Source organism: Chiloscyllium punctatum, chromosome 11 (genome assembly GCF_047496795.1).
Source record: "Chiloscyllium punctatum isolate Juve2018m chromosome 11, sChiPun1.3, whole genome shotgun sequence".
Classification (NCBI taxonomy): domain Eukaryota; kingdom Metazoa; phylum Chordata; class Chondrichthyes; order Orectolobiformes; family Hemiscylliidae; genus Chiloscyllium; species Chiloscyllium punctatum.
In genome coordinates this window covers 101,630,814-101,657,966 of record NC_092749.1, presented here as the reverse complement: position 1 = coordinate 101,657,966, position 27,153 = coordinate 101,630,814, and the positions used below count along the sequence as shown (strand labels likewise).

Here is a 27,153-nt window from a genome sequence, read left to right as displayed (position 1 = left end):
AGAAGATTCAACAGTTAGCACCTGAAGGGTAAACAAGAGCAAACTGTGGGAAGAATATGGAACAGGATGTGACAGCTGCAACTAAAGAAACAAATGGATGAAAGAATATAGCAGGTAAACTCTGCTCATTGCTGTAATATATTAAGTCGTACTTAAATAATGTGAAATCATCATTACTGGTGTCAGTTTTGGACAATTGGAAAAAGTCCAAAAGGGCTATAGAGCAAGACTTAAAGCCCAGCACAACATATAAGTAGCAGCTTATACATTAGATAGAAAGGGGTATCAAGCACTTCTTTCCAATACGTTGCTAGCTATAATGATATAGATTTGCAGCATAGTAAATACATTTCTACAAATACAAGAATAGCAACTAATGGGGCATTTTGTGTTAATGCCAAATAATGTTAATAGTTTAATTGCTATTTGGCTAAAATCTAACATTTGTAACTGCGGAGGTTCTCAGGAGAGACTGGGTATTCTGTTTTACTGGAGCAATATTCTGATCTATTTATGATTTCGAAGGCAACTACTATGGTAGAAATGATGCACTTAATTCTTTTAAACTTCCTATTACTGGAATCTAAACTCTATTTAGATACTCTTGTAACAAGAAAAATCATTCATTAGAATCAACACTTGACATTCACGGAATCAGCTTGATATTTGAAGACTGCAACAAAAAACCTTTGAGCAAAGCAGGGCAACTGCAAATAATTTGCCTTTCAATTTGCATCAGCATTGGTAAAATATATTACTGACACGTGATACTAAAAACAAAATTGGTCTTTATTGGTGATGTATTTTAAGAACCTCCTGTTCGACACACAATTGTGTTCAAAATTCTTTTTTTGCTCATCTAGACACAGTGACCCTTTTGTTTTTTTAAAATCAATGTATTTTATACATTGTACAAACTGTTCATAGGGTCACTTTATTATAGCACAGCACACACACATATACACTTATACTGACGAGAATAAGAGTGAAGTAGACAAGTATCTTGCTTTATATTGGGATTACATTTCAATGTTCATTTGTACCCTGTAAATGTCAATGAAAGACGAAAGCAGAAATGATCCTCCCCTGACTTAATACTTAGCCCTTTGTTGGTATAATTAAAATGGGTTATTGGTTCATTAACTTATTACTATTTGTGGAACTCTGCTGTACATACGTAATTTCAAAATTTTCAAATTCAACAATGATTATCTGAACAGTACTTAATTTGGTCTCAAGTGCAGTCAGTTAGAATTGGGTGAAAAAGAAAATAGTAAAGAAGTCAATACCTGCAAAAGCTCTCCTCTCTTTCTGTACCAGTTTTGTGTTTTTCAAAATATTACCTATCCCAAGAAATCTCAGCCACTGCAAAAATGCAAAAGACCTAAACATTCACTCTGGTGACCATTTTCTTTATTTTTGCGACAATGATTGAATGCAAGGAACAAATGAGAAGGCAGTTGTACGGAATTTCTATGGCAACATGTGAGACACATTTCTCTCCAACTGAACATCTCTATATTCAAAGCGTGGGTACATTATAATGCCTTGTCAATTGAATGGTTATTTTTTTGCTGTTAAAAAAAATCTTCAAAATCATCTCTGTCTTGAAATACTTCTGATGTCTTCGGATGAAGAATTGCTTCAATATCGGATGCACTGTCATCAGATTCACCCCAAAAAGCTGTAAGAATGAGAGACAACAACTTTATTCATCTAAGGGTCAGCTTGTCCTCTCGTCTCATTTACTTGGCAAAATAATGCATGCAGTGTTTATCTTTGATCTTTGCTCATCTCTCTTTCTTTCTTAAGCTACAGGACAACAAAAATAAAAAAGCCACAAAACTTTAATAGGAACCCAAAAGACAATGTGGATGAAAGCACGTTTTCAGAGCTTGTTACTCTAACACTGTTACTTTTGTGACTTTCAAATGTTTCATGAAATTTAAAAACTTTAATGTTGAACTTTAATATTCGTTTTAGCAGATAAAATGCACAAAACGAAAGTCAACATTAACATCCCAATGACTCTCAATGACATCAGCACTTGCAAATTTGCAATTCATTATCTATTATTCAGAAAATGCTGGTTCTACAATGAAAGAGGATTATAACAATACTTGCATCAGTTTGAATTCTCATTCAATTCAGCATCTTTATTCTGTAGCTGAAAATTTCCAAATGCATATTAATATGCTGCATTTGATTAAAAAATAGCTAAAGTATTAACATTTCAGATATAGCTGAAAATTTGAATCAAGACATCGAAAAATTATTGCTTTACATCAGTTCACTTAATTTCATTCCGTATGGGTGCAAGGTGTCTTAAATCCAATATCAATATACATAAACATGGCTACAGAGCTTGTGCATTACAACTGTTGTTCCTGTTCTATTAAAATATAGTTTACAATTGGAGACCCTGATCACCAGAATGTTTGTAAGGGAATCTCAGGCAGACCTGAAATCATTGGGTTTCTTTTCTATCACTAACTTGGAGTTTTTTTATCTGTTTTAATATGAATTCTGTTGCTGTATTTTCTTCAACAATACTTATTTGGATAGTTGACATTATCTCTACAAAGTTAATCCAGATGATGTGTTTGTGTTAATTTTAGTATTGGATCAACAAGATGATTGTTAAATTGGCTTAGGGTTCTCTACACAGAACGAATTGCACAGGGACCCTCTTTCGGGAACAACACGATCCAACTTACTAACTTAAAACATTAAAGTGTTTCATTTGTTGAAATATAATATTTCAAAATTACATTATATCTTTTGGGTTTGAGTGATCAGGCTGTAGATTACCTTTGCTGAAAATTGAAAATATTTAAATGTGAATTCTATTTTCATATTTTGGAAGATGTAGCCCCACAAACATGGGAGCAAATAAACCACAAACACAGTCGAGGGCCCATGGCCGAGGCAGAGATGTAAAAATACAAGAGGCATACAAAATTAATCCTAAAACAGACATACACAAATTTCAATAAAAGATTTACCTAATTATTGCTACAAAACTGGCTGACAAGTATTACAAGTGTAATACAATGATATACCATTTTACAAAACAATAATTACTTTTCTATTGAACAGCAGATTCAATTACTGATGAAAAGTAGTTCAACCACTGTCGTGAACTGCACACTGGAGTTGATCCAGAAAATTCAGATGGTTTATTTTTACAATAGTCAATATGTAGCAATGAGTTACAGGTTGGAATCCAATCAAGAGGTCTGGGTGGTTGTTTAGAGAATAACAGGTATAAGGGATAAATTTACAAATTGGACTATAATTGGCAAATTTGAGAAGTTTAGATATAAAATAACAGAAGATTGGGAATGACTTACAAGCAGAATATAATCAAAGGATTAAGGTGACTGATATAGAAATTGACAGGCATCCAAAAGCAAATCACTTGCCTCACAGTACTATCTTCAGTTAATGGGCACAACACCACAGGGAAAATATTGAGGCTTGAAAAGTTGGAATGCTTGAGATAGAAACTGATTGTTTCTGATTGCTTAACTGCTGGAAACAAAGGGCACTGATACAAACAAAATGTTAGAGATACAGAATAAAGGGCAAATAAAAACCTTTTCACACAAAAGGATTAGGCAATGTGGAATTCACTTTCAAATTTCATGACTGAAATGTAAAGTGGGGGAAATGCAAACCTGGATTTGATAATTTAATTAAAATAAATGACTGAAACATGCAAACAGAAAACAGGTGAATATAATTAGAATTTTTTGCTCAGGTGGTAGGTAAATGCCTATCCACACTGTTTGTGCCAAGTATTCTATTTCTATGACATAACTTCTACGTAGAACTCGTCCATTCTTTTTCTGTATAGGTTATATATAACCTGTATAGGTTATATATTCTTCAGAAAATGTCAAACTTTATTATGCAGCTTTTGAGCTTTGCACCAAAATTGATAGTTATTAATTGCCTTCTTAACTTCTGTGAAAGACAAAAATCGTGCAGATTTTCACGTTGTCGTATTTGGATACAGTATTCTCTGGTCAAACTCAATGGTACTCACATACAGGTTAGGCTTTCCTCCAGATGGCGCTAACAATGTGCATTAACTATCCCATAGTGTATAATCACATCACTTAAGACATGAGCATTTTTTGTGGCGGCTCATCTGTATAAATCTGTCCAATCAGTGCTACACTATAGAATTATGCCCAATGGAAACTCATTTCAGGCCAACTGGGCATTTCAGTTCGCAATTTCAGGAAAGAAATTTGATTTATTTTATCTCATCTATCTGTGTTGAAGTCAAATTTGAGTGCTAGAGGTAGCAATAGAAGCCAGTAAGCTGCTATGGTACTTCAGACAGCACCACCCATCATAAATTTAAATGAATATTTTGCACAAATGTTTTGCAAGAAAATGAAATGCAACTCAGCCAAAGTGAGGGATAGCAATCAAGAAGAAAATATAAACGATTTAGGGAAATAATTGGGATTACGAGTAGATTAGATTACTTACAGTGTGGAAACAGGCCTTTCGGCCCAACAAGTCCACAATGACCCTCCAAAGATCAACCCACCCAAACCCATTCCCCTACATTTACCCCTTCACCTAACACTAAGGGCAATTTAGCATGGCCAATTCACCTGACCTGCACATCTTTGGATTGTGGGAGGAAACCGGAGCACCTGGAGGAAACCCACGCAGACACGGGGAGAATGTGCAAACTCCACACAGACAGTTACCTGAGGCGGGAATTGAACCCGGGTCTCTGGCGCTGTGAGGCAGCAGTGCTAACCACTGTTCTACTGTGTCACCCAATAAGGATTACTCATCATGGCCAATATATTCAAAGAAAATTAGAACTATTTAAAGATGAGCTTGGTGAGATGCCAGGGCTCGGGAGAGTAGTAAAAACTATTCAAAAATGGACACAGGACATTCCTAGTAACTGCAGGCAGTGAATTTAATGCCATGGTATGTAAGGTTTTAAAAACAATAAATGGGGGGAGAAAAATATCAACAGGCACTTGAAAGGTATGCGTTAATTAAAGAGAGTCAGTAAAGCTTTATGAAATGCAGACTGTGCTTAATTGCTGGAACTGAATTGTTGAATTAAATCATGGAGAAGATAGATTATGGGAAGGCAGTGGATGTTTTCTATATGAATTTTAAGGAAGTCTTAGAAAATATGGAACCTAAAAGGCTGATTCAAAAACCAAGACTCCCAGAAAAGGAGGACAGTATCAGCTTGAATAAAAGAAAATACATAAAGAAGCAGGTTGTCGTAAATGGATACTTTTCAGACTGGAAGATGGTAAACAATGATGTTTCCACCATGCAAGGATTGCTACCTTTTATCTTAAATATATACATTATGTTGGGGTCGAGTAAAATCACAAAATTTGCTGAGTTTCGTATTAGAGGTATGCAAGGTAATTCACAGTAGTAACACGAATGTGTTATTGAGTGGTAAACACCTGGAGAAATTGAATGTTTAGGTGCCATTGTTGATAAGCACTAAATATTTTGATGCAGCATCCAGTTTTACTTGTGAAGGCAAAATGTTGGGGTATGGGAATCAATTCATAGTACACAAATCCAAAGAAGTAGCTGAATAATACAAATATTTGTGAGACCAAACAGTCTGCAGTAAGATGCAGGGGCAATGGCTTCAGAAAAATAGGACAAAACCATAGGCTTATATTATTAAGCTATTAAGTGTAGCCTTGGAAATGAAATCTCTCGATATATTTTAAGATGCTCCCCAGTAGCTTGCTTGCTGTTGACTTAAGCCATACCAATTTACCAGAATCAATCCTTACACTTTGTTGAGCAACAGCAGCGTGGGCAGTTTGATTGGGCTTAGACACATTGATACAGAGAAGCAAAAATAAAATAACTGCTTCATTCCTAGCTGTAATCTGTTGGGCTAAAAACAGATATATAGATGTTGCAAATAGTGGGGGTGGAATTAGGATGAGTTTAGAAGTGATCATGATTATAATGCCCTAATTGGTTGAAGAGTTGCTAACATTCAGTGACCGACAAAAAAGAACTGCCGCCGGAACAAGACATTGGAGAACAGTCAGTGTCATTGAAACAAACCCATTAAGCCAACTTCAGTAAAACAGTAAATGTTTTGACTATTGGTGGCAGTTGATATTTAATGTTCAATTGTTATTATCACTTGCTCTTTAATGTATACTGTTAATTATTTTAATGTTATTAAAGGAATAAGTAATGGTGGTGGGCAATTGCAACAAATGGCACATCAAATGATGTTACTGTCCTCAGACAACTAAACCGCACTGTTCCTAGCTCTATGTCCCAAGTCTTGGTGAATGTGAAACATCAGCAAAATAGAAACAATTAAGGACAGCAGAGACTAAATCTTACAAAAGACTTACATTTGCTAAAATAACAACATTGATTTGGAGAGTTAGACAACAAAGTAGAACCTGAGAATTTTGTTCTGAGGCAAACAAGATATATTAAACTTAGCCTTAGGAGTAACATGACGAAGTATACATAAAGATATTTTTATAAATAAAGTACATTTTTGAAATAAAAACATTCTCTGGGCTGATCATTGATTTGTGGAGTAAACTACAATCTTCGTAGTAAATATTCATTCCATTGAACTCTTCAAAAGGAAACCAGATTAATTTTAGATATTGCAGGGACTGTGTACAGTGAAAAGGAACAGGTCTGATCTGAAGCAACTCCCTTATGAAAGAATGAACAGCTTTTTTAATTTCTTGGTTTCTGTCTTGCATCTCAAGCTTACCTTTTGATTTTACAGGATTAATTCTCTCTTTTTTGCTTCTGTCCCTGTTAAAATTAAATAAGGCAGCATTTAACAAATGTAAAAACAATACCTCTATACACCAACATTCTGCATACCTACACATCATTGAACTGACTTATTTGACACAGGAAATTAGGAGGTGGGGGTGAGGAAGGTGCAAGAGAAGGGAAAGGATGCAAATTTGAGTATCAACCGGATCATGAGCTTGGGTGTTGTTAATGTGGCTAAACGAGGGCTTATCATCAAAATCAGCATTATTAATAAAGCTGTCCTGTCTTCCTGTGAGAAACCTGATTTAACATAAATGAAAATAACTTAAAAATGAGCAACTTAATAGTTTCATCAGAGCAAAGTGAGCTTCTTAGCCAATTAAACTTAAGAAAACCAGCACAATTTGAAAGTCAGTGGTGCAATCTTGCAATCTCTGAAGGCGTCTCCATTGGGTACAGAGTCTGATTTAGGTGAATTGAAACTGTTTCAGCATTTTATAAACACAAGTATGGTTTAGGATGCACTCATGCTGAAATTCTGCTACCATATTGACTAATTTACCGAAATTGTGCTGGTATAAAAACCAGAATCAAGTGGAAACTTGGCACCAAAATGTCAGTCTTAAATCTTCTCATATGAAGGATGTATCAGTGTTTTATATACATCGATGTCGCTAAGCAAAATTGGAAAATAATGATAATTTTTCAGCTACTACTTACAATTGAAAAAGAAAATAGATTCTCAACATTTAGAAATTTCAGGCCTAAAGAACAAGTTTACTTAAGGTTTTGCATATTTACTTGACAGGAGACCACGTCAGAATGCTATATTTACAAAACAAGTATCAATACAGCATTTAATATATTAAGATAGACCACTTTGTGCGTTAGAAATCATGTCTCACGAATTTGATTGATTTTTTTGAAAAAGTAACAAAGAGGATTGATGAGGGCAGAGCAGTAGATGTGATCTATATGGACTTCAGTAAGGCATTCAATAAGGTTCCCTGTGGGAGACTAGTTAGCAAGGTTAGATCTCATGGAATACAGGAAGAACTAGCCTTTTTGATACAGAGTGGACTTGAAGGTAGAAGACAGAGGGTGGTGGAGGGTTGCTTTTCAGACTGGAAGTCGGTGACCAAAGAAATGCCACAAAGTGCTGGGACCACTACTTTTCGTCATTTATATAAATGACTTGGATGTGAATATAGTTAGTAAGCTGGAGGTGTAGTGGGCAGCAAAGAAGGTTACCTCAGATTACAAAGGGATCTTGATCAGATGGGTCAATGGGCTGAGGAGCGGCAGATGGAGTTTAATTTAGATAAGTGTGAGGTGCTGCATTTTGAGTAATGATAGGGTTAGGGAGGAAAATATATCTTTGGTGGTGGGGTCCATTTGCAGGTGGCGGAGGATGATGCGATATATACAGAAGTTGGTGGGGGGGCAAGGTGAGGATCAGGGGGTATCTGTCCATGTTCCATTGGGAGGGGTGGGTTCAAGGGCAGTGGTGCGTGAAGTGAAGGAGATGCGCTGGAGGGTTCATCAACCATATGGGAAGGGAAGTTGCTGCCACAGGAAATGCAAAACCTGCACCCACGCCACCCCCCCTCACATCCATCCAAGGCCCCAAGGGATCCTTCCACTTCAGTCAGAAATTTATCTGTACCTCTACCAATGCCATCTACTGCATCTATTGCACTCGGTGTGGTCTCCTCTACATTAGGGAGGCAGGACACCTTCTTGCGGAAAATTTTAGAGTACATCTCTGGGACACCCACACCCACCAACCCCACTGCACCGTGGCTGAACACTTCAATTCCCCCTCCCACTCTGTCAAGGACATGCAGGTCTTGGGCCTCCTTCACCACCAAACCATTACCACCCAACGCCTGGAGGAGGAATGCCTCATATTCCGCCTTGGGACCATGCAACCACATGGGATAAATGTGGATTTCAACAGTTTCTTCATTTCCCCTCTCCCCACATTATCCCAATCCCAAGTCTCCAACTTGCCACCGCCCTCTGGACCTGTCCATCACTCCCCCATCTGCCCTATCACTTTCTCCCTCACCTTCATCCACCTATCGCTTTACCAGCTACCCACCCCACCTCCCTCCCATTTAAGTCTCAGCCCTGGCCCTGTTCTTCAGATGCTGCCTGACCTGCTGTGCTTTCCCACTCTCGTCTCTGAGCTCCAGCATCTGCAGTCCTCACTTTCTCCTAATATTATTATAAGGCATATTTTTGGTACAGAGCTGTTTTACTCTTCAAGTTATATTTGGTCAAGCTTTATTTGTCTCAACACAAGAAGTAATGTGTTAAAACATTCCATTCCCAAGCATTGACTTCCTTCTTAATCTTAAGTATTAAAAATTGGACAAAATATCTGACTGTAATTGTATTTGTTGTTGGTTAGGTTTACCTGGCATCTCTGTATGCAGGAAATGCACCAAATGTTCACCTGCCTGATTGCAGGGATGACAGGACTGACTAAGAAAGAGATATTCAGTAGTCTGGTACTATGTTCTCCAAAATTTAGAAGAATCAAAGTGATCCTGTTAAGGTTGAAAATTCTTAAGGGCTTAGTTCCTAAAATGATATTTCATGGGTTGGTGGTCACAATCTTAGAAAATAAAGGATTAACTGTTGAGGGCTGAGAAAAGAAAAGGTTGTGAATTTTAAGAATTCTCTGTCCATAAGGCTGTGGATGCCCACTCACTGAACATATCCAAGATAGAAATCAACAGAGATTTTGGTTGTAAGGGCAATAAGGAATATGGAGAAAGTGAGGACTGCAGATGCTGGAGATCAGAGCTGAAAATGTGTTGCTGCGATTTTCCAGCAACACATTTTCAGCAAGAAGGAATATGGGGAAAGTGCTGGAAGGTAGAACTGGAGGTAGAAAACTAGCTATGATATCAAATGGCGCATCAGGTTGAGGGAAAATGGCCTGCTCTGACCTTTTACCTTAATACTATTTTATAATGATTTAAACACTTCCACGGACTTCATTACTCTACCCCCTCAAATTATCCATCTCCTTAAAGCATTAATTAATTAGAGTAGATTACTTACAGTATGGAAACAGGCCTTTCGGCCTAACTAGTCCACACCGACCCTCTGAAGAGCAACCCACCCAGACCCATTCCTCTACATTTACTCCTTCACCTAACACTATGGGCAATTTAGCATGGCCAATTCACCTAACCTGCACATTTTGTTTGGACTATGGGAGGAAACCGGAGCACCCGGAGAAAACCCATGCAGACATGGGGAGAATGTGCAAACTCCACACAGACAGTTGCCTGAGGCGGGAATTGAACCCGGGTCTCTGGCGCTGTGAGAGAGCAGTGAGGCACAGTTTAGAGTGTGTTAGCATTTGATCCAATTTTACATTTGTCATGATAGCCCAGATGGTGAGTATCAGACAGTTATTGAATAATGGGCCATCACTACCAAATCCAATCAGAGCTTCATCCACTATCCATATATACAAACTAATTGTAGTTATCAGCAATTATTCCAACTGAAATTTGCTAACTCAAGTCATACCGAACACTTAAAATTGAAATCTCTCTATTCAGTGCTGCAGTTCACCACCAAGTGATTAGGAGCTTATAATTTAATTACAAAAAGTATGCATGGGTCAACTAATCTTTCATTCTTAACTATCGGTACTAATATAAATTCAAAGTCAATGACAATTGTTAAAGCATAATTGTTAAAGCAGAATTGTTTAAGAAAATAGAAGTGATTAATATAACGAGATTAATTCGTGATTAAAATCTTGAATATACACACAACAGGCAAGAAATACAAATATTTATTATTGAAAATTTCTCATATAATGGGAAAATAGTAACATCCATTTGTAAAGAGGAGTCACCATTGACCTATGGTTGATGTTTGAATATTGGCTTATTTTATCTCATAATTCAATAAGACTGATTGATTCTTTATGTAGACAGATATAATCTTGAGCAGCAACATTACACTATCACAAATATTTTCTGAAGAAAGCTAAACTGTGTAAAGGCTTTTTAAAAACATAATGTAATTTGTTTTGTTATTGAGGTAGCTAACTCATCTTTCTTTACATTAGCATGTATGTATAATTCACAGTTGTGTACATCTCATTGAATTTATGAAATTAAGTTAACATTGGTTTGAAACATTATAAAGTTCCTCATTTGAGAAGCTGGTAGACAATGAAGGCCAATGTCATAATCCTCCCAAATCTTGGGTTTACGTGAGGGTGAGGGATTAAAAACATTTTTTTAAATGGTATTTTCCTTGATTAAAAAGTAAAATGTATTTTGAAGAGCCTTTGCACACAGACAAAAAGCCATGAAACGCAACTGACTTCTAATAATTTCAAGGATTTTCAAAGGATTCTCATTGACACAAGTGTTCTCAGAATAAGGCTGCTGGGTTCCCATAGTATCAGTAATATAACTATGTAAATATGTGCCCCTGAGCAAGCTTTGATCTGGCTTGATGCATATGCAGACTGGATTCAGCATCACTGACAAATGACCGATTGTCTGTCTACCGCATCGCTAGCCTTCTGAAATGTCAAACACATCAGAAATGTTTTGATCTTTTGTTTGCTGCAGATGCACAGTTTAGCTGCTGCAGCACCAACTGCACTAGACAGCATTTATTTTGATTATGTACCTGGTTCAGGTATCAGAAAGCAGGAACAACAAATTGTCTATTTTCAATATTTCTGGTAAGTTGTGATTGTAGGAAAGTTCTTACTGCTTTTATTTAAAATCGGGAGCAGAACAAGATTCATTCAGTAAGCAACAAAACAACTTGGACTTTCACGACACTAAAATTTCCCAAGCTGCTTCTCAGGAATATTATAAAACAAAATTAACACTAAGCCTCATAAACTGGTATTTGGATAGATTACCAAATTTTTGTTCAAACAAGTAGATTGTTTGAAAGCCTCCTAAAAAGAGGAGAACACAGCAAAGAGGTAAAGTAGACCGGAAATTGAATTTCTGAGCTTGGGGGTAGATGTAGCTAAAGACGCATTCACTAATGGTGGAATGGATTCATAAGAGGCCAAAACTGAAAGTATAGGGAACCATATCATAAATGTGTTGAGATGATGCTAGTTGCATATGAGATTTAAGTAGAAAATAAAACAAAACTACAGATGCTGAAATCTGAAACAAAGCCAGAAACTGCTGAAACTGCAGTTGTTGGACCAAAAATGTTGACTTTGCTTTCTTTCCACAGATACTGCCAGACATGCTGAGTTCTTCTAGCAATTTGTTTCTGTTTTTATTTCAAATATAAATAGTGTTTGACATGATATCATTTCATGTTATGCCTTGTGAAAAATAAAATATCGGCAGCAGCACTTGCAGGATTTTGAGCAGAGACTTGCTGTTGTTGAGCATCCTTACCTGACATAGCATTTTCTAAACTGAATCGGTGATGTGAGAGGGCAGGGCAAATAACAACCTGATATTCCATCCATCCAAATTGAAGAATGTGCTGAAACACCCAGCCTATGACTTTTTTTTAGGGACTGACATATTAGGCGTCAATGGACTCTCCATCTTTGCCAATAAAAAAGCTCGCTGGATCATGTATGTCAAATAGCTCGCTAACTGGTGAGCTTCTTGGTGAATCACTTTGACAGTGGTGTTTTAGGCTGCCTGAAGCTGCAAGACTCTAGTAGGTCAAGGCCTACTTTCTAGGGGATCCAACAGACATAAATTAGTCTTCTTCTTTCGATTTTTGCAGGGTTGGAGTCAGCTTTCAGAGGCCATCCACATCCATGCCTCTGATTGTCCTCCAAAACTGCTAGGTACATTGGTCAAGTTAGCCAATTGAAAAACCAAGCAAGTTGCTCACCTACCAGGAAGGTAGGTAATGGGGAAGACAGTGAGTTTAGGCCCTTAAATGACAGTTAATTGACCACTTTAAAACCTTAATTGATGGCAAGTCATAAAAATTCCCCAATGGACTTTTCTGCCCACCACTCAACTGGTGAGGTGTTGAAAAGGGGACAAGTATGTCTCCAGGGCCAACTTACCCAACCATTTCCCCTTCTCGCTACTTCTAGGGAGGGTAAAATTGCACCCTCAGACTAAACCAACTAAGTATAAAATAGATTTAAATCTTGTACAGAAAGATAAAGAAATATTGGATCAACATTTCTGCCAAACAAGAGTCAAGCAATGATCAATTCCAAGAGGAAAGAATCGACTAATATTGTTGAATTTCCAAGGAGTTACTATGAACAAAATTTAATTGAACCAACCATATAAATACTTTGATTATAAGAAAAAGTCATAGGCTGGGAATTCTGTGGTAACTCACTTCCAAACTTTCCTCTAATACCAAGGTACAATTCTGCAGTGTGCTAGAATTCTTCTCACTTGCTTAGGTGAGTGCAGACCGACCAACCAATAGTTTCATTCAACACAAAGCAGCTCACTTGATCAGTGTCCCATTTACCATCTTTCATATTCACCCCCACTACTTGTGGCACACAGTGGCAGCCACATATACCCTACAAAGTAGGGTCTCCCTCCCTCCCTCCTCCTCTAACCTTAATTAAGAGTCCACAGACTTGCCATAGGAAGAGGGTCTAAGGAAGTTTAGATCGAAGAGTGAGGCTTCAGCTCAGGAACCTTGATAAGGAGGTTGAGTAAAGAGATTACGCCACAGTTGAAGAGGGTGAAGACATGACTGCTCAGCTGGTTCAGTGCGCTACGTGTTTGATGTTGCAGGTCAACGACTCTGGTGTGTCTGGCTCGTATATGTGTGGAAAGTGTGCGCACATTCAGCAATTGACCGAGCATATTGCAGCACTGACGAAAGAACTCGAAGACCTTAGGCTCATCCGAGAGAACGAGATCTTTCTGGACAAGACCTTCAGTGATGTTATTACACCAATCATGCCAGAAGAGAGCAGAAGAGTGCAGACGATGAGGAAGGCAGAGAGGAGACAGGTGCAAGAGACGCCGGGAGAAGTACCTGTCAGGAACAAGTTGAAGCTTTTGGACACAGTAGAGTCTGATGACACTGCCAGTTCGCAAGGCGGCCATGTTTGTCAATCAAAAGTTGCCGCAGAAGCAGAGCGGAAGAGTCGGACATCGCACAGAGCCGTGGTAATAGGGGACTCCATCGTGAGAGGAACTGACCGGGGTTTTTGTGGCAGCAGACGGGATTTAAGGATGGTGTGTTGCCTTCCTGGTGCTAGAGTGAAAGACATCACGGACAGAATGCAGGACATCCTCAAGGACGAGGATGAAGAGCCCGAGGTGGTGGTACACGTCGGCACAAATGATGTCGGGAAGAAGAGGAGGAACATACTACAGCGAGACTTCGGAGAACTAGGAAGAAGGCTAAAAAGCAGGACGTCCAAGGTGGTTATCTCCAGTTTGCTTCCAGTTCCTCGGGCTAGTGTGGCCAGAAACCGGGAGATAATGGACTTGAACGTGTGGTTGGGGAACTGGTGCAGGAAGCAAGGTTTCAAGTTCTTGGATCACTGGGGTATATTTTATGGTAACCATAAATTCTACAAGAGAGACGGCTTGCACCTTAATAGATCAGGGATCAGCATTCTGGCAGGCAGGTTTTCTGCTGCAACACCGCTACATTTAAACTAAGTAGCGGGGGGGAGGGGACAAGCTGGATGTTTAAAAAGGAAATTGAAGGGGTAGTTAGAACAAGAGAAGTCAAGAAAGACAACTGTATCAAGGAGGCAGAAAACTGGAAAAGGCATCATGCTGTAAAGTTGAGTGAAATAAGGGTTGAGGGGAAGGGTGAGAGCAGTAACAAATTAAAAATTCTATATATGAATGCACGAAGCATTAGACACAAGGTGGATGAGCTTGAGGCTCTTTTGGAAATTGGCAGATACGATATTGTGGGGATAACTGAGACGTGGCTTCATGGGGACAGGGCCTGGGAAATGAATATTCAAGGCTACACGTGCTATCGTAAGGACAGACTGACGGGCAGAGGGGGTGGGGTGGCCTTGTTGGTAAGGGAGGATATTCAGTCCCTTGCGCGGGGGGACCTAGAGTCAGGGGATGTAGAGTCATTGTGGATAGAGCTTCGAAACACTAAGGGTAAAAAGACCCTCATGGGAGTCATCTACAGGCCCCCAAACAGTAGTCTGGATGTCGGATGTAAGTTGAATCAGGAGCTGAAATTGGCTTGTCGCAAAGATGTTACTACAGTTGTTATGGGGGATTTTAACATGCAGGTAGACTGGGAGAATCAGGATGGTATCGGGCCTCAAGAAAGAGACTTTGTGGAGTGCCTCAGAGATGGATTTTTAGAGCAGCTGGTGCTGGAGCCGACCAGGGATAAGGCGATTCTGGATCTGGTATTGTGTAACGAACCAGAATTGGTCAGTGACCTCGAAGTGAAGGAGCCATTGGGAAGTAGTGACCATAATACAATAAGCTTCAATCTGCAATTTGAGAGGGAGTGGGTACAATCGGAAGTGACAATATTTCAGTTGAATAAAGGGAAATATGGAGCTATGAGGGAGCAACTGGCCAAAGTTCAATGGTGCAATACCTTAACAGGGAAGACCGTGGAGGAACAATGGCGGATACTTCTGTGTATAATGCAGAAGTTGCAGGATCAGTTCATTCCTAAAAGGAAGAAAGATCCCAGGAGGAGACATGGGCGGCCGTGGCTGACGAGGGAAGTAAAGAAACATATAAAGTTAGAAGTGAAAAAGTATAACTTAGCAAAGATAAGTGGGAAAAGTGAGGACTGGGAAGCTTTTAAAGAACAACAGAGGATTAGTAAGAAGGAAATACGCAGAGAAAAAACGAAGGTAAACTGGCCAAGAATATAAAGGAGGATAGTAAAAGCTTTTTTAGGTATGTCCAAGGCAAAAAAATGGTTAGGACAAAAATTGGGCCCTTGAAGACAGAAACAGGGGAATATATTACTGGGAACAAAGAAATGGCAGAGGAATTAAATGGGTACTTCAGATCTGTGTTCACTGGGGAAGACACAAGCAATCTCCCTGAGGTAACAGTGGCTGAAGGACCTGAACTTAAGGGAATTTATATTTGCCAGGATTTGGTGTTGGAGAGACTGTTAGGTCTGAAGGTTGATAAGTCTCCGGGACCTGATGGCCTGCATCCCAGGGTACTGAAGGAGGTGGCTCGGGAAATCGTGGATGCGCTGGTGATTATTTTCCAGAGTTCAATAGAATCGGGGTCGGTTCCTGAGGATTGGAGGGCGGCTAATGTTGTGCCACTTTTTAAGAAGGGTGGGCGGGAGAAAGCAGGAAATTATAGACCAGTTAGTCTGACCTCAGTGGTGGGAAAGATGCTGGAGTCTATTATAAAGGATGAAATTACGGCACATCTGGATAATAGTAACAGGATAGGACAGAGTCAGCATGGATTTATGAAGGGGAAATCATGCTTGACTAATCTTCTTGAATTTTTTGAGGATATAACTCGGAAGATGGACGAGAGAGATCCAGTGGATGTAGTGTACCTGGACTTTCAGAAAGCTTTTGATAAAGTCCCACACAAGAGGTTAGTGAGTAAAATTAGGGCGCACGGTATTGGGGGCAAAGTACTAGATTGGATAGAGAATTGGTTGGCTAATAGGAAACAAAGGGTAGTGATTAATGGCTCCATTTCGGAATGGCAGGCAGTGACCAGTGGGGTACCGCAGGGATCCGTGCTGGGACCGCAGCTTTTTACAATATATGTAAATGATATAGAAGATGGTATCAGCAATAACATTAGCAAATTTGCTGATGATACAAAGCTGGGTGGTAGGGTGAAATGTGATGAGGATGTTAGGAGATTACAGGGTGACCTGGACAAGTTAGGTGAGTGGGCAGATGTATGGCAGATGCAGTTTAATGTGGATAAATGTCTGGTTATCCACTTTGGTGGCAAGAACAGGAAGGCAGATTACTACCTCAATGGTATCAAATTAGGTAAAGGGGCTGTTCAGAGAGATCTGGGTGTTCTTGTCCACCAGTCAATGAAGGCAAGCATGCAGGTACAGCAGGTCGTGAAGAAGGCTAATAGCATGCTGGCCTTCATAACAAGAGGAATTGAGGATAGAAGCAAAGAGGTGCTTCTGCAGCTGTACAGGGCCCTGGTGAGACCACACCTGGAGTACTGTGTACAGTTCTGGTCTCCAAATTTGAGGAAAGACATTCTGGCTATTGAGGGAGTGCAGCGTAGGTTCATGAGGTCAATTCCTGGAATGGCGGGATTGCCTTACACGGAAAGACTGAAGCGACTGGGCTTGTATACCCTTGAGTTTAGAAGACTGAGAGGGGATCTGATTGAAACGTATAGGATTATGAAAGGATTGGACACTCTGGCAGGAGGAAACATATTTCCGCTGATGGGGGAGTGCCGAACCAGAGGACACAACTTTAAAATACGGGGTCGACCATTTAGGACAGAGATGAGGAGAAACTACTTCACCCAGAGAGTGGTGGCTGTGTGGAATGCTCTGCCCCAGAGGGCAGTGGAGGCCCAGTCTCTGGATTCATTTAAGAAAGAATTGGATAGAGCTCTTAAAGATAGTGGAGTCAAGGGTTATGGAGATAAGGCTGGAACAGGATACTGATTAGGAATGATCAGCCATGATCATATTGAATGGCGGTGCAGGCTCGAAGGGCTGAATGGCCTACTCCTGCATCTATTGTCTATTGTCCATTATCTGCTAGATGCCCTATATCTTGTCAACTGCATCTCCATTCTTACACTGTTAATCAGTAAAAATCAGGAGATCATTCACTAATAACAGAGTGGGTATAACTAAACAAAACAGACTGAAGAGATTCAAGATAGCTCACCACCACCTTCTCACCAGCAATTACAGAGAGGCAGCAAACGGTCATCCTGCCAGTGATACTAACATCACACAAATTATACAGGAAAACAAACATGGATAAAAAGATTCACCAGGGCTCCTACAAAGGATCACTGGACTCGATATGTTTTCTCTGTACAGTTTCTGACAGACCTGCTGAATTTCTTCAGCACTTTATTTCAGGGCTCTTCCTTTGGGAATTCTTTACTTTTAATATTGATTTGGTTCAGCACTTTGCTTGCTTTGCTAATTTCTGCTCTGAAATGTCTGCACATTTTTTAGTTTTCTAATATATCCAAATAAATTTCAACCTCCTTTTAGCTCAATCAATGCCGGAGAGTTTTTTTTCCTATTTATTCACAGGATGTGGGTGTTGCTAGCCAGGCCAGCAGTTAGTGCATCTCCCTTCTTGTCAACTACATTGTTGTGGGTCTGGAATCACAGACCAAGTAAGGATGACAGTCTGTTTCCATAACGGATAGGAGTGAACCAATTGGTTTTTCCAACCATCGACAATTCCATTGCGGAATTCAAATCTGGATCCTCAGAACATGAACCTGGGGTCTCTAGATTAATAGTTCAGGGATAACACTACAAGAATTTCAAGTTGCTTTTGTTTCTCCCCCAGGTTGTTTCTGCTTTTCTTCCAATGTGCAAGACATTGCAGTTTTTCATCAGTCACAACTCTAAGGATCCTTGTTTAGAAATAGTTAAGAGACATTTGCTACAGTTCCTGTAAATACCACAAACTTTTAAAAGACATTTGAATTTCCGGTGAGTGACAGCAAATAGAAGATTTCAAATTTTAGTCAAACAAATATTGACTAACTATAATTTATAGGCAATTTATACTATAAAGTCTTGCACTACCTTAAAGACTCTGCTGTAAATTTTAACACAGTGAAAATCTTGAGCCACAGTTATACATTACCTTGCCCCTTAAGTGGGTACTTTATCCTACTGGAATAAGTTCAATGCTATTCTTTATTTCTAATTACCTACTACCATTTTCCTTTTCTGGCCAAATAATGTCTAATCCCAGAACTAAGTTGCACAATGTAGTGAGAGTGGGTGATTTATATATAATTTAATATCATTTATTTTTGGATTTTTGAATTCTGAACTAGAGGTATATGGGTTTTCTGTGTGCCTGCAGGGGTATGATGATCAACTTTTAACCTTTTCTATAGCTATGGTGATCTATTTGAAAAAGTGAAATTAGAGAGTAACGGGGTCAGAATCACAGAATTGTTATGGCCCGGAGGAGAGCATTTGGCCCATTGTGCCTGTATCAGTTCTATTAAATAGTGCGAATCTCCTGCCTTTTCCCCATATTCCCGCACACCATTTCGATCCAATGTCCTCTGAATGCTTCAATTGAACTTGCCTCTACACATTTCCAGGCAGTGCATTACACGACTTAACTTTTCAGCATGGGAAAAGTTTAAGAGTAAACAAAGTAAACTGTGTAATGCATTAGACTTTCAAATCGATTTTCTGGAGTTTTTGGGCTTAGGTGAAATACCTATAACTTGAAAGAAAGCTTAATAATTTCAATTTGGGGTCATTTGTCAAAGCCTTGACTGAAAGTAGATTAAAAATCACACAACACCAGGTTATAGTCCAACAGGTTTATTTGAAAGCACTAGCTTTTGGAGCACTGTGCCTTCAGGTGGTTGTGGAGTGTATGATCGTAAGACACAGAATTTATAGCCAAGGTTCAGAGTGTTATACAACTGAAATTATACATTGAAAATGACCTGGATTGTTTGTTAAGTCTCTCATCTTTTAGAATGACCATGTTAGTTTCAGTTCTTTCATATCTAAATCCCAGAACTTTTTTCAAAGTTACTTTCTCAAGTGAACTTTAGCAATAGATGTCATGTTAGCTCAGATAACACATTGAAGGTGTGAGGTGCCCTGTGTGAGGGTGTCTTTGCCCCAATGTTCAGACTGATTCTATTTCTAAAAAAGGATATACAGAATCTTACATGGATTCTTGCAGTTTTTGAGCAAAATAAAATGTAATCCTGCAAGTACAAACGTGTGTGTGCGTGTGTGTGTGTGCACGCGCACCTGGGGGGGGGGTGTCTGAGTGTAAAGGGGTATACGTCTGTGAGAGGGTGCGTGTGTGGATATGAGTGTGGGGAATGTATGTGTGAGCATATAAGAGCACTTGTGTATGAGACAGGGTCTGCATGAGTGCATGGGTGTGTAGGAGTGTGTGTGTGTGAGACAGTGTGTAGTGTGCAGTGTGGTCACCTGTCGTGTAACATGAACCCAAGGTCCCAGTTGAGGTGAACCCCATGGGTACAGAACTTGGCTATCAGCCTCTGCTTGGCCACTTTGTGTTGTTGCCTGTCCTGAAGTCTTGGAGGACTTGGAGGATGGTCACCCTTATAACGAGGTCAAACGTTCTGGATCGCTGAAGTGTTCTCCGACTGAGAGGCACCACTCCTGGCTGGTGATTGTTGTGCGGTATCCATTCACCCATTGCTGTAGCCTCTGCTCAGTTTCATCAATGTACTATGCCTCAGAGTATCCTTGCCTGCAGCATATGAGACAGACAACATTAGCCAAGTCACGAGTACCCGGTGGGTGGTGTCCCCACGTGCAACGGTGGTTTCTGTGTCGACACTCTGACACTTGTGTAGTGTGTAGTGTCTGCCGTGATAGGGTTGTATGGTGTTGTCCCGAAAGCCAGGCAGTTTGCTGTAAACAATGAACGATTTGAGGTTTGATGGTTGTTTAAAGGCGAGATATGGAGGCATGGGGAAGGTCTTGATGAGGTGCTCAGTGCTGCAGGTCACAAAGAACATGGCATAGCTTTTTCGCTGCTGGGAAGTACTGGACAACCAAGGGTACCATGTCCGTTGCAGCTCGTGTCTGTCTCCTGAGGTCATTATAGTTTCTTGCTGTGGCATGTCAGAACTGGTGGTTGATGAGTTGAGCATCATACCCCACTCTTATGCGGACATCCTTGATGCGTCACATTCCCCCTCATCTGAACAGATCCTGTGTCTGCACAGAGCTTGTCCATAGGGGATGGCTGTTTTGATATGTTTCGGGTGGAAACGGGAGAAGTGTGGCATTTGTGAGGTTATGCGTGGGTTTGCAGTAGAGTGAGGTGCTGAAGTGCCCATCCTTGATGGTGATGCATATGTCCAAGAATGAGACAGATACTAAAGAGTAGTCCATGGTGAATTTGATAGTGGGATGAAACTCGTTGATATCACAGTATAGTTTGCTCAGTGACTCCTTGCCACAGGTCCAGATGAAGAAAATATTGTCAATATACCTGGTGTATGGTGTTGGTTGGAGATCCTGCGTAGAGAAGTCTTGTTCGAACCTGTGCATGAAAATGTTGGAATATTGGGGTACAATTTTGGTTATACCACCATTACATGTGGTTACACCACTCACCATGTACGCGGCAGGTACTCAAGTGACTCGGCCAACATTGTCTATCTCATACATTGCAGGAAGGATGTCCTGAGGCATGGTATATCAGAGAGACCAAGTAGAGGCTACAGCAATGGATGAATGGACACCACACAACAATCACCAGCCAGAACTGTTCCCTCCCAATTGGAGAGCACTTCAGCTATCGGGACATTCTACCTTGGACCTTTAGATGACAATCCTCCAAGGCAGACTTTGGGACAAGCAACAACATGAAGTGACCAAGCAGAGCTGATAGCTAAGTTTGGTACCAATGGGGATGGCCTCAACCCGGACTTTTATTCATGTTACACTACAGGTGACCCCACTGCACTAGACACACACAATCTGACAGACCTATACACTCACGCAGCCCCTCTCTCATACACAAGCTCTCTCATACGCTCACACATAACACACCCAACACACTCACAGCCTCTCACTGACTTATACTCCTTTATGCGCTCACACATACATACACTGTCTCACAGACACTCAACCCCCCCCTCACCGCCCCCCCTCCTCCACTCCCCCACACACCCACCCACATGCATACACATTAATAATTTTGTGGGGTGAATTTGTACTTGCAGAATTACATTTTATTTTGTTCAAACACTGCATGGATCCATGTAAGATTCTGTAAATCCCTGTTTTAAAAATAGAATCAGTCTGAATACTGGGGCATAGATGGCCTCACACGGGGCACCTCACACCTTCAATGCACCTTCAATGCATTATCTGAGCTGACATGGCACCTATTGTTAAAGTTCACTTGAGAATGTGACATTAAAAAAAGTTCTTAGACTTACATATGAAAGAACATGGCCATTCTAAAAGATGAGAGGCTTAACAAGCAATACAAGTCATTTTCAATATATAATTTCAGTTGCATAGCACTGTAAACCTTTGCTATAAATTCTGTGTCTTACGATCTTATACTCCACAACTACCTGACGAAGAAGCAGTGCTCCGAAAATTAGTGCTTCCAAATAAACCTGTTGGATGATAACCCGGTGTTGTGTGATTTTTTAACTTTGTACACCCCAGTCCAACACTGGCACCTCCAAATCTTGACTGAAACTGGATGTGTAAAGTAGTTGCTCCTGAGAAAGGGAGGCAGTGTTAAGACTGTAAAGAAATAAGATTACTTTGGTGTAAGGAGTTTGATTTGAAAGTTCCAGATCAGAAGTATTTGGCTAAAAACCCAGGTTATACAAAGCTAAGAAAGTGTAAGCTCAATTATATGAAGGCTCCAGGCAGAGGTTATTAGTTTATAAAGTTAGGGAACTGAAGCCACAGTTAAAATTAAGTCCTATAGACATGATAAAGAAAGAAATTCTCTCTGGTGTGAGCACTGTAAAGAAACATTGCTGGGATTAATGAGATTGCATTTTACTGTGTGCTTTTAAGTACTTAAATTTATGTCACATGCAAATAGTTTCTTTTTTTTTAATCAGCATTTCTTTTGCATCTTCTGTTGTATTGTTAAACCTGAACCTTGTAGCATTGAGCGTTTGGTTCAATGAAAAACCAAACTAAATTAAATTATGACCTATCAAGCCAGATTTCAATAATAGCATGAATTGGGATCATAACATTGGAGATTCTTTCTCTCTCGTCCAAACTCAGCAAATCTTTCCGCAAACTCACTTGTGTCTGTGATTCAGCAATATCTGAAGAAACCCTGTAATCCGTTATCATGCCTGTGTTCCTTTCCCTTCCTAAAGCCCATCTCCATGGCAATGTAAATCACATGGGCCTTTTCTACATGAAGAAATTACAATTACTTCTCCTCTGGATTCATAACTCCATTCTAGTTTGAAATTAGACAGACAGCAAGTAAAACCATTATAAAACCTGACATTCATAGCACTTCCTTGTAAGACAAAGTCTACTTATAGTTAGATTCTCATGCCATTGTTCACAATTGTGGACATGGCGTACCCTCACAGCAAGTCTCTTGATTTTGGCCCCTCTTGTCCCCATTATAAATACGCTTTGGCTATTGCATGGCAGAATTTCAAACAGGTCATAATACTCACTTACTACACTGTTTGACCTTAAATATACTCTAAAAGGCTTATAAACTGTGTAATTATAATAGATTGCACATATCTCCATCTTTCTGGTGCTTCATGATGCATAGATCAAATGAGATCATGAGTGTCAGAGTAAACTCTCTCAATCCTTAAAAGCAAAGGAGCAAACAAGCCATTGCTCCCAATGGACTTGCAAGCAAATAAGATGACATAACTATGTAATGTTTTCAAAAAAAGTCTAATTTTAAGATAAAAATATTATAATATATGCACAGGTTGTAGATATTCAAAAAGTCATAAGAAATGCAAGAAAACTATTTGTTTTTATGCATTTGGTAATTATTACTCCGCAATCTTAGGAATTACTGTTTCATATCCGAACAGATTCACCCCACTGTTATCAGACTTTTGAATGGACCTCTTTAATGTTAATGTTGATCTCTATCTGCACCTTCTCAGGTGCTGTAACATTGTATCCTGCACTCTGTTCTGTTACCCTGATGCACTTGTATAGTACAATCTGCAAGTAAAGCACTTAAGATAACACTTATCACTTTACCTCAATACACGTGACAATAATAAATCAAATCAAACAAAAAATAAAAGGTATTTTTATAGTACATTAATTATTTCTTGGCATTTAAACTAACTCAACAGTTTGTAAATTAATTCACTACATTAAACAGGTATTCTAAAATTCATAATTTTCCTTCAACATTTTTTGAATTTTAATACTCCCTAACATGAACAATTATGATGATTTATTGGGATTATAAAGGTTTGCAGTTTAAAGTTACTTTATTAAAGTTACCCATTAATATTAAAATAAGTTAAAAATAAAAAAAATATCATTCTCTGAAGTTAATTTGTTCTACTATTTGCCCTGCTGTCATCAGTCAGTTCCTTAAAGTGCAAAATTTACACCTTTACATATTATGCACTTCAAATGATTGTTTAAAAACACTTTTGAATGAATTGTGAATTGAATCTTCTATTTCCATTAGTTAAATTGACTTGATAAGAATTTCTTCATTTAAAGATAGTCATTTTATACTGGTCTTCGCTGATGTAAGGATAAAATTGCATGAGACAAAAGCAGACACTGAAGTGTAAAGATGATTGTTGCGTGAACAAATTACATTTAACAAGTAGCTCCTGAATTTGGAATTTACAACAAAAATACATTGCCAACATTTAAAACTCATTGTTCACAAAATCTGTGAGCTGCCAAGTTTCACAAAGGATGTGCAAAGTGGAAAATGAAAAGTCTAAATAATTTTCAACTTGACAATTCATCAAAGTTGCTAGGATCAGACGTAAACTCTTGCACATTTAAGGTCGAAAAGTGTGGCCCTGGAAAAGCAGAGCAGGTCAGGTAGCATCCGAGGAGCAAGAGAGTCGACATTTTGGGCATAAGAAATGACAATAGTTTATTTGTATGTGAAACTACTTTGTTATTCGAAGAATCATATTCAGTACTTTGTCTTTCCTGGTTTTGGAGCCAAAAACATCAGTTCTGCAGAAATAAACAATAAAAGCATACTCTGGAAAATTAATTAGTGGTTTCTGGAAATAGGATCGGTAATCACTACTTATTCTTACAAGTTACTAGTGTGTTACCAAAACGTTTACTGTCCTGCTCCTCAGATGCTGCCTGACCTGCTGTGATTTTCCAACACCACACTTTTCGACAGTAACTCGTCCTTACACGGTGTGGCTCAGGATAGTTATATTATTGATTGCAATGGAGTAGATGGCCCAAAAAGGATAGGGATATGGAGGTTGTGATGGAGAGAACAATGGGGCAGGTTCTTCATCCTACTTATCACCACTGGAGGTCAGACTACTAGACGCAGCCAGTCTACACTGAGATAGCAGTCCAGATCAGTGCTGTGTTGCAGGCAAAAATGAATGCACAGAAGTGCAACAAAACAGATCAATGATTGTCTGTGCTCTGCAAAGATAAGTATACTGTCTTTTCCATGTCAGCTCTCTTTCCAATGCTGTCATTGCACATACAGCAGGCTCACCCTGGCACATGAACTACAACTTTCACTATTGCATGCATCATGTCCAGTCAACAGCTCTCACTCCCCCATTCTCTCAAACTATGAATCCTACCTGTTCTCTGTGCTTCCTATTCACTCACTGGTGACACCTCACAAGGCAGGAAAAATGTGGTTCAGAAGTGAACCAAACATTCAGCAAGTACTCAGACATGCACTTGTGATGTCAAGCCATTCAAGACTTTAGGTCAAGTGCCAAAGAGGCTGCTTTTGACTGGTACAGGCTCGATGGGTCAAAGGGCCTTTTTCTGTGCTGACAATCTTTATGAATCTCTCTGACTTTAACTGGGCTGAAACAGCCAAGGCTGGCTTGATTGAGCAGGTGGAGCAAAAATCAGGCTCCTCACTTCCTATTCTGAGAAAATGCTCCAGAAGAACTAAACTGCTCACGTTGTTATGGGGAGACCTCAGTAATTTCATTGTGCTGTGTTGCACTGCTCTCCCAATAATGTTAACTCATTCTTAACCTTCGCACACTCATCACTTTTACTCAAAAACTTCCTCTCCTTCACTTAAAAACTTGTGGCATCCAACAAATGTCCACAAAATGGCACTGAGGTATCTATTCCACCTCTAACGAAAAACCCACTGAACCTGCAGAGGATGCACCAATAAATCACTGTATCCTCCACCAGCTCAGAGACTTCCAACTTGATAGGTACTCTATCTATATGAGACTTAGGAACACAATCTGGTGAGCACATTGCTGACAATGTATCCAAAGCTGGTCAAGGAAGAAAGGTTTCAGGTCTGTGACACTCAGAAGGCTGCCAAGGCCAAGAAGGCCCAGGGAGATGAATCCCATGGTCTCTGCCATTAATGACTTTGCGAAAATGCACAGGCAGACACAGGAAGGTCTGACAGTTTGTCAGGTGCATGCGGGTCAGGTAAAAGCAAAATACTGCAGATGTTGGAAATATGAAGTACAAACAGGATGAGCTGCAGAAACCCAGCAGGTCTGGCAGTATCTGTTGAGTGAGAGAGAGAGAGAGAGAGAGAGAGAGAGTTAACATTTTGAGTTCAATATGATTCTTCAGAAATGAAAAAGGTCTTGAACACGGTGGTTTTACCCGGTTTTATATTGTTGACAGATGGGAAGAGCAGCAAGAGGAACAAATTGTGAGGGGCCCAGAACAAAAGACAATGAGAGTGCTAATGCTGGTAATGGGAAAACAGAAATGTTAAATGAGTGTAAATGAAGATATATAAAGGAGAAAATGGGTCTGCCATGTTGAGACCAAAGTTACCAAGACACAGTTGGGGAGATGGAGAAGCCCTTACTTTGAAGTTGTGGTACTCAATATTGAGTACTAGAGGCTGTGAAATGCCTGAGCAGAAAATAAGATGTTGTTTCTGTAGCTTACGTTGGGCTTCACTGGACCACTACTGCAAGCCTAGGATGGACATGTTGCTATGGAAGCAAGGTAGTTTACTACAGTGAGAGAAGTAACTGGCACCTCAAGGTCATTCCTAAAATTAGGGTAATGGTGCTCCACAAAGAAGTCACTCAGTCTGTATTTCGTCTTGCCAATGTAAAGGAGTTTACATTATGAGCAGCAAATATAGTAGACTAGATTGAAATAAATACAAATACAACACTGCTTCAACTGGAAGGTGTGATTGAAGCCTTGAGCAGTAATAAATTGGAGCAGCAGATGAATGGGTCTTAGGGTCAAAGGTCATTTAGCTGGATCGAAGAATGGAGGAGTTAATCAGTATTTTTCAGACTCCGGTATACATATGGCTGGCCATTCCCATGAACAGGTTGGTGACTGCTACAGAGATGCAAGTCAAGCATGCTTAATGTCCGTCAGATATGCGCATGGACTTGGATTTTATCAATGTAGAAACAGGGCTTCAGCATCAAATGCAAAGCAGTGTGGGATTGAGGGAAATTCACCTCATTCTAGGTGCCCCTTCTTCTCAAGGAGACAGTGTAGTGCCAACAGGCAATTATTAGAAAGAGA

At 39.6% G+C, this 27,153-nt stretch overlaps 1 protein-coding gene across 5 annotated transcripts in view; it reads right to left on the bottom strand.

Moving 5' to 3' along the window:
* Positions 1-770: 770 nt before the first annotated feature.
* The window catches only part of kiz (kizuna centrosomal protein), a 202,420-nt gene continuing 176,037 nt past the window's right edge, over positions 771-27,153 (bottom strand). For all 5 annotated transcript variants that reach the window (XM_072581417.1, XM_072581418.1, XM_072581419.1 and 2 more), the window contains 2 exons: positions 6,779-6,822; positions 771-1,684 (listed from right to left, as the gene is read on the bottom strand). In XM_072581417.1, the coding sequence (XP_072437518.1) occupies positions 1,578-1,684; positions 6,779-6,822 (151 nt within the window). In that variant the 3' untranslated portion in view covers positions 771-1,577. The remainder of the gene's footprint in view (positions 1,685-6,778; positions 6,823-27,153) is intronic.